The sequence below is a fragment of the Trematomus bernacchii genome, unplaced genomic scaffold (genome assembly GCF_902827165.1).
Source record: "Trematomus bernacchii unplaced genomic scaffold, fTreBer1.1, whole genome shotgun sequence".
Taxonomy (NCBI): Eukaryota; Metazoa; Chordata; class Actinopteri; order Perciformes; family Nototheniidae; genus Trematomus; species Trematomus bernacchii.
Genome location: NW_022988066.1, coordinates 2630127 through 2639371, shown reverse-complemented (window position 1 = coordinate 2639371; position 9245 = coordinate 2630127). Strand labels below are relative to the sequence as shown.

Genomic DNA, 9245 nt, shown 5'->3' with positions numbered 1-9245 from the left:
AACAAAAGGGTTTCTATAATCTCCCACATGAACAGTTCATCTGCATTGCTTGGCTGGTTGCATGAGTAGCGAGGGTAGTTTGTATACTGCAACATGGTCCTCTATTTGAAAAAAAAACCCCAAAACAATCTCTGGTGATCGTATGGAAATTCCCATCCCAGGTGGCGTTCACATAACTTGTTCGTCAGGTTCAACCAGAAAATGGAAACTGAATGAAGTCACATGGAACAAACAGAGACGAGTCACTCATACTGGGTGGCATAAAGTGTGTCAATGACGTACAGGCTCGTTCTGTACGCCATTGCTGGATGGCTGTGATGCACCGGTGTGAATTTGCAGCCTTGATTTCAGTCAGTACCCCTGCCTAACTTGCGTGTGTTTGGATGTGTGAGTGTGTCTTCTATATGTATGTGAGACAGATAGACAGTTTGTGTCTGTGCGTCCTTCCTCTCCTATAGTAAATCAGGGTACACTTGAACCCCTTCGCTCTTAATTTCAGCTCTCTGGCGTTAGGTGGAAGTGGCTTCTCTCAGACGGTGATGGGGCAGGTAATGATTTTGTCCTCCAGCATGACGCTGAGGACCAGGAACACAACGTACAGCAGGAACATGAGAAGGCCGAGAGACTTGCTCATTTTCCAGTTGCAAGCCGCGATGGAGATGATGACAAAGAGGAGCATGAGGAAGAGTAGGACGATGGCGCAGAACAGTCCGTTGCTGCTGACCTGGATCGGTTTGAAGTCGTTGATGATGTGGTAGATGAGCCAGGGGAATGGCAGACTAGAGGGAGATAAGGGAGTTTATTAAGTTAGGAGAGGAACATGTTAAAAACAGATATGACTTTGGACTATTACTCTGTATGTGTGTTCTTGTTGTTTTCTGGACTCACCCCACAGTGATATCAAAGATGTTGGAGCCGACAGAGCTGGACACGGCCATGTCACCCAGTCCTTTTCGCGCCACAATCACACTGGTGATCAGGTCCGGGATTGAAGTGCCGGCTGCTAGTATAGTCAGTCCCATTATCTCCTCCGTAATCCAGAACGTTTCTCCAACCTGAAAGGAAGAACAAGTTGCAGCTGTACAGTTAAAAAAACGGCATCATTTTCATGTTGGTCCAAAGATTCTTGTTACCGTGTTTCTGATTTTTCCTGAAACATGTCAGGCTAGGCGGTTACCTCCGGGGTTGAAGATTGAACTTGGATGTTCTAAAAACTGAAGTTATAAAATGGGCACTTGAGGCTGGCTCCAAAAGCGTGTCAATTTCCACGGACCACTATGTTAAAATGCCCAACTTTGCAGCAGAAATTCAGATATAAGTAGCTTGTTTAAAAAAATATTTTTTTGTTGTGGAGCTTATTTTCCCGTTCATGACAACTGTATTTATATCATAAATAAGGGCATCATCATGGAGTCTTAAACATTACAGTTTAGTGATATATTTAATTATATGTAACCTCATAATAAATAAACTGACTTGTGATATTTATTATTCTATCCAACAGATATTTAACATTTATGGCGACTGCGCTCTGCATTTATTGGCACAAAAATGGCACGTGCGTCTCCTCAGTGACCTTGCATACAACATGACCTCATGCTTCAGGCCCGTCTTTGCATCTGCGCTGTTAAAATAGAGCAGTACAGGGGGGTATACTACGAATCTAGTTCAACATATCCTGGATATGTTTTGAGTTATCCGGCTGACTAAATCCAAAAAAAAAAAACGCTCTCGCTAAACTGTCCTACGACGCTGGCTATCACCTCGACCGCAAGCCAGCCTTGTCCTATCTAGTTAGGTGCGCGTTCACATGAAAGGGGTGGTATTTGGAGCATTCGACCAATCACAAACATGGACAAGCCGTGTACTGACAGCGCAGCGCGTCATATATTTCCTGAATGAAAAGTCAACTAATATTAGACAAATATGAAGACGTTAAACTTTAAACATCCATGACTTAAACACTTTATCCAGGATAAAAGCCACATAGTTGCAGCTGCAAGGTGAATACTGCTGGTAAAAGAAAAAGTGTTTGAATGCGTACATTAACAGGTTTATGATATCACTGCCCCGTCCAAGACACAAGTGGATCTGACTTTAATTACATTTGACTCGTGTTTCGTCAACTTAATGTGTTGCTTAAAATAATACTTCTGCATACAGTATGTGACACTGTGAGTGTTGCACGCCCAGATACGGCTCAAGAAGCTGACTCAGATAAGGAAATATATGATACATTATGATGTGATATCATGTGATATGAATGATAATGGGGTACGTCTGCACTCACAGTGCCGCGGACTGTAGGTTACTTATGTTGTGGCAGATATTTAAGTAAGCTTTCTTAACGCTAATGTTATAATAGTCAGATTGCTCTGAAGATGGGAGGTGATATTCTATTCATTTTCACGTTCACACAGTCGGTGATTTTGGCCGGCTGTCTTTCCTGCAACGGCAGTTTAAACTGTATTTCCTTTCTCCTCCTGTCATATGAATTGATCGCTTTAAACTCCGCACACTGAGCTCTGATTGGTCAGCAGGCAGTGCTTTTATCCTGGAACCTATCCTGCTCCGGAGGATAGCCGTTCAGAATAAGTTATCTAGCCCGCTAAAAAGTGAACCAGCTTCGTAGGACCGGAAACCCCTGAAGTTAGCTTGCTAAACGAAAATCTTGATTCGTAGTATAGCCCCCAGGTTGATCTGGCTGTGGATCAAGGCGGATTAGCTGGGATTAGCTGCCGTGGTCACACATTCAACACCCTGAATGCTGCACTGACTCATAAGAAAGGCCTCAGGAAAAGGAGAGAGTTGTTGTATGAGAGACAAATAGAGAGAACGTACCTGGTAAGCCCACCACACCATCAGGTAGGAGAAGAAAGCAATCCAAGAAATGGCACCGATGAAAGTGACAGGGAAGAATCTGGCCGAGGTCTGAGACAACAAGAAAAAAAAAAAGTTCAGTTTATACCGCACACTCAACAATTAACCCCCCCCCCCCTCGATATACTTCACACTTAATGTAAGGTCATAATAAAGCATTTGGATGCAAATGTATAGTCCAAGAGGTAAAGAAAACGACAACAAAAAAACATTACTGGAACCTGCTGTAGCTCTCATATTTATTGAGCAGGTCATGAATATGTAACCTAAATTAAAGTGGTTTTCTTATATAAAACATTTGTTTGTGTATATTGGTTTTGCCATCTGCATTTGGCCAAAATGACTTGGAAAATATTGGCATTTTGTCATTGTCAAACATTTGTAATCGTGCATTCCTACTAGATTAGTGTTTTTACATTTTCTCATGCTTCAAAATTAAACGAAATTGTCAACACAGCAGTGGAACAGTTCTGTATCTAAATTAACATTATGCAAGTATGTCGTGTGGATGTGAGATTTAATACGTGTACACACATAAACATGATTTTCATTGTTTGTGTGTGTGCTCATGTGTGTGTGGTGTCACCTCTCTCCTGACGTCGGGCAGTGTGAGCCACAGTGGCAGGATGATGGGCAGGATAACCAGGTAGATGATACGTTTCCTGTTGGTGTCGGGCCAGGCCAGGCTCAGAGGCTGTTCATCGTCATCATTTTCATCACCCTGAAGAAGGAGTTTGTTACTTCACATCAACTGTGTTTATAGTTATTTAAATATTTAATCATATTTCAATATAACATTCAGCCATACGTCTTCTTCTTCCCCTCCTGCAACACCGTTACTGGGCGGTGTGACTTCCACTGCAACGTTTGAACTGTTTGGGATGTTTTTATCGGCTGGAGGAAAGAAAAGGAAGAGAGAAAGGAACAGAGCTTAAGTATCAGATAATTCATTGGGAGTATTGACGGTATTTTACCATTTATATAGCATAAAATAATCCACAACTTTCTGTTAAAACATGAATACATGAGCAAATAAAATATAACTTTTGATGATAAAATGATACATTTTCAGTCAAAGCTATCTATTATTATATTTGGGCATGTTTGGCAGTAAACTACCACACTGATTAAATATATCGAAAATGTGTACCAAAATAAAAAGTGCAAGAGGATAATGATGCTGTAAGAACTCTCACTGCTCAGTGTCCATTCATTCAGTCTGAGGAACACAGATTCATACGTCGCTGTTACTCACCTACACCGTTAGCAGTGACAGCATCTTCTTTACACTTCTGCTTGGCCATTTTGTTAAGGATTGATGCTTTTTCTTTGAAACGCCCTAATTCAATGGAAGGAGACTCAGTCAGTCCAGCTTGCTCTGCTGAACATTTAAAATGTATTTGTATTAATACATGCTTTGTGAAATGGTGGGTGTATTTCCACAGCTGGGACTATTTTTAATAGGAAAGAGGTAAAGAGAAAAATGAAAAGTGGTTAGACAAATGAAGACATTCCATAGACAGTATCCCTTCACCCAAACCTTGTCTGAATCATAATCTTCACTAAAGCTGTTTATTTATGAATACAATGTCAATTCAATTGTAGCGCATCCTCTGATTTTGACATTTTATTTTTTACGAGAGATCATATTGCATTTCAGTATGTGTGTGTGTGTCGTGCTTTTTTAAGTCTTACCCGTACCTTCGTCACTGAGAGGGTCAAGTGTGTGTATCATGAGCTGAACGATACTGTTCCTCATCAGTGAGTTGTGTAAAGAAGCACAGCTTCCCTCCCTCTGCAGCCTCGGTTTGGCCTGTACAAATACCAAAATAAATACAGAGAGAAACGATGAATATATATTCTGTGAATGACTGTAAAATATGTATATTTAAAAATGTGTCTCGAAACCACTTTACTATAAAATGTGTCATGACTGATTACGACACATAGACTACTATGGGAATATTTGAAGGCCAATTAATACCATTTACATAATATGACCCGAACCAGACATTACACAGAGAAGTTTAAACACAAACACAAACTCACCGTCAGCTTGTTCTCATCATTGACAGGTTCATTCACCTTTAAAGACACACAGAAAGAAAACAATATACAGTATAGGTTTTGTCACAAACAAGCGGGGAGGGGTGTCCAATACTTTAGGGTCAGCAGAAAATATCATAGCATAGGGATAGATGTAAAAAACACAATAGTGGCAGTGCAGTTAAATGAACCCGAATAAACACAGATGTGTTAAGCTAACTTGAAACTGAATGTCTTCAACACCTTACATCCTGATCACTCGTCAGATGTTCAGTAAACAGTGATGGAACAACGGAAACACACATAAACTCCTTTTTTAGGAACAGTATCATAACAGTAACTCTAAAGGACCTCTTACTTACAGAGGGAGCGAAACAGTGCAAAAGGTATGGGGTCTTTTTCGGACACAAAAACTAGGATTCTACACAAGCACACACACATGTGAACACACACACACACACACACACACACAGAGAGACACACACACGTCAACATTTATTGAAATACTAAAATAGTGGATGGCAGGTTATTTACTGTATCGTTCGATAGATTCAGTTTGAAGTAAAAAGACAAATCATCGTAACAAACGAGTCATTAGTCAAACGTCATAAAGCTCTGGAGGCTCCAATAAACACTTACATAAATAGAATAAATATTAAAGAAACAGAAAAATAGGTGCTTTTTCTATAAACCTCCAGCTTGCTTTTAAAATGCTCTTTAAAATAGATTACCAAATAAGATCATGATAATTATGTCCAAACTTCACATAAAATATTTTCGTCTAACCAAATATTCTGCTTTAATCCATCTTTGTTTTCATCTATTTTGTTCGTTCTTGTACTTTTATACAACCACAACAAAAATATATATGTTTTTAGGGTGATGATAAAATCTGATAATAGTCATATATTTTGTTCACACCTATTCTTACAACAAAAATATATAAAATCAAGATAAATCTGATGATAGAAAGGTGTGTTTCTCAGAGCTTCTCACCTGCCAGGTGTCTCTGTCCGACCCCAGGTATCCAGAGAAAGCCTTCTGACCCCAGGGACTCGAACGCTGACACAGTCTGAGGAAACACGGGAGAAATCAGATATAAAGACCAGATTATGTGAACACACACACACTGGATTCAAGATTCAAAGATTCAAAGGTTTTAATGTCATATGCTCAGCAGCTACAGTGTAGAAATGGCAATGAAATTCTTCTGACCTGAGCTCCTCCAACAATGCAACATATATAATAAAATACAAATAGTGCAAGAAGTCTATATACATGTAAATAGAATATGATATGTAGAAGATTAGCATTGCACTCAGGGTAAAATGCCAACAGACACACAGAGGTAAAGACAGAGTAATATGTGAATATATGTGATGTGTGTGTGATAAACTACACTTAAAGGTCTCCTATTATGCTGTTTTTAGGCATATATCATAGGTCTCAGATATAAAAAAAAATACAAAGCAACTTACGTACTCAATACTGTGGACAATCCCCACAGGAGCAATTTGGGGTGAAGTGTCTCAGGGACACAACGACTTCCTGACTGCAGTGGGGTTTGAACCTGTGACCCCCTGATCCCAACACCAACGCACAATCCACTACGCCACATGCCTTCAGGCAATGTCAGTGTGACATGGTTAAAGGCAGAGCCGTATAATAGATTACAGGTGGAGGGGCAGATTCAAATTCATATCACATCCATTACTGATGCCATTTGTCATACTTTGTTAAACTCACAAATAATAAAGTTCCATAACTTCAGTTGGAAACAAAGACCACACCTTATCTCCCCAAGGCAATTTCCCATCCAATAGGTGTGCTATATAGGTGTGTATAACCCTTTCCCTCCTCTCTGTGTCAGTGGGGAAGCCGTACATTCTGATTCTTACTCCTTTCTCTGAGCGATTGGATCATCCCCAGGCAGCACAGCAAACCATGGTGGAGACTATATGTCAGGACAACACGGAGGAAAAGGCACAGACAAACTGCATGACATGCTATTCAATGTTTATTGAATTCCATGTATTTACAATGGATGTTCCTAAAACAACACATTTAACGTCATAATCATGTTGCTGCTAGTCCATTGATAGTCACCTGTTGGTCTCCTGTCCTTTCTGAAAGTCATAAAGAGTACATTAGTCATTTAGATTACTTATGTCCTCGAGTACCATGGGATTACTGAAACCACCATGAATTAAAAAATGGTAGAAATTAATCTAATCTAAATTTTGAAGCATTCCTTGCCATCCCCTCCCTCTAAATATATCAATAAACATTAGGAAGTGATGCTCCTGACTACCATACCTGTTTAAGAAGATAATATTTGTTTTAAATAATTCAAAGCAATACACAACAGCAACAGGCTCTTTAACCAAGGCAACAGCCTAACATGTATATGTTAACAAGTAAACTAGCTGTTCACACTATTCCTAATATTATCCATAAATATTAGCAGATTCTATTTATTTTTTAAAACATATTGATGTAAATACATACACATATCGGTATGTTGCATAAATATTGCAAATCAAGACCTTTATTCACTACTTATTACCAAAAATCGTAGTTCTATCTCCGGTAATCATGCATTCATATGTCCCGCCACGAACTTCCGGGGAACTATTGACTCTCCCTGAACCACGTGACGATCAAGCATTTTGGACTTCCGCTGTCGTAACTCTTCTATCTATATGGCGCTGGTTAAAGGTAAAACATTTTTCATTTGGATTAGAAACTATGGCAAAGGTGTGAGTCCGGGGGGGTTTTGTTCAGTGTAGGCTAAATATTTACTCAATGCCTTTTCTTTTAAACAGGGAACGAGCACACACGCATAAGCAAACACACACATCCACTATGGCTGCGTTTCACTTTTTTTTTCACATTTTTCATTTCCTCGCTCCTCGGTCTCGGTCTCACCGGAAGTTGATTTGTCTGCGCCATCTTGAGTAGCGTCCCAATGGCCTTATTTTTGCCGGAGGACCGAGGAGCGAGGAGCGATAATGGAGGAGCTATAATCGAGGAACCACCAGACCATCCTTCGATGAAATCCTCAGACACTCGCCCCGCCCCCTTACTGTGTATCGCTCACTGATTGGACGATGCAGTGCATGCACTGATCTGATGCTTCTTGACATGAGAGCAGTTTCCCAGCGGAGTGAAGAAAACACATGAAACTCACGGGACTCACTCCTCAGTTCATACTGTGTTTTGTTTCAATTCATGCATCATTCAGTTACAAATATGTGATATATCTGAACAACAAAGTGGTCAAAAATTATTTTATTCATTTATTGGAAACATTTTCATGATCGCTTTTTCCGTTTTACATGTTCATTTATTGTCATTTCCATTCAGTCAGTCATTAAGTGCTATTTAACATGTTAATTTGCTACATATCCACACAAACAGACAAAGTGTCCAATCCAATGAATGTTAATCTAACTGGGTTTTGATAGATAACATATCTCTTTTTCGTCTCTCAATTATTTTATTTCTATTGTGCACTCTAATCAATATTAATCTAACTATTGCTCGTTTATACATTTTAAGAATGGCGTTTATCTTTTTTGAGAATGAGTTCTTATTTGATTTGATTTATTTGGGTCTACAACAGATGATACAAATGTTTGTGTCAGTAAATGTGTACTAACAGAGGCGGGGGTGTTTGTGAAAATAACGGGGACAGAGCTGGCTACTGTCAGACGATCAGCTGTGCAGCGTCATCACAAACGGACGTCGCTTCACGTGACCCCCCGGAGGAAAGGACGTCCCATTGCTCTAAAGGCCCCTACACACCAGGCCGATATCGGCCGTCTTGCGTTGTTTGGCGACAACGGGTTCCTTGTCGCCCAAAGTCAATTTGGTGTGTCCCGAACCCTCGGCCGTGACACGCCATATTTGGCCTTTCACGGTCGACACCCAGCCGATTCAACATGTTGAATCGGCCGGGTGTCGGACACAAGCTATCGGGCCAAGAAACCACTCTGATCAGCTGTTCAGCTAGCAAATGAGAAGCGAAACGGAAGTGAGGGACGTAAACAAACGATTTAAGGCACAGGACAGCAGCTAAACACCAGCAGGTGATACTAATGGCGCGTTTCCACTACACGGCCTCGCTCGGCCCCGCTCGGTATGGCTGGGCCGCGATTGGCCTCGTTAGGACCAGCTCACTTTATGGCGCGTTTCCATTACAGTTTAGGAACTGGGGTAGTATCTATAGTAACGCAGTGTAGGCGGAGCGACGCTGCTTAAAACTGCCGTGGCGTCATCTTCAATGCGACACAACAATGGAGGATGTGGAGATGTGA

At 40.5% G+C, this 9245-nt stretch overlaps 1 protein-coding gene across 1 annotated transcript; it reads right to left on the bottom strand.

Moving 5' to 3' along the window:
* Positions 1 to 441: 441 nt before the first annotated feature.
* LOC117474788 (sodium/potassium/calcium exchanger 2-like) lies at positions 442 to 6544 on the bottom strand. Its single transcript, XM_034120794.1, has 10 exons — positions 6528 to 6544; positions 5923 to 5998; positions 4930 to 4965; positions 4576 to 4693; positions 4136 to 4219; positions 3689 to 3774; positions 3467 to 3601; positions 2842 to 2931; positions 889 to 1055; positions 442 to 779 (listed from the first exon to the last, which is right to left on the bottom strand). Exons 1-10 carry the CDS (start codon positions 6542 to 6544, stop codon positions 530 to 532), a joined length of 1059 nt encoding a protein of 352 aa, XP_033976685.1. The 3' UTR covers positions 442 to 529.
* Positions 6545 to 9245: the final 2701 nt, after the last annotated feature.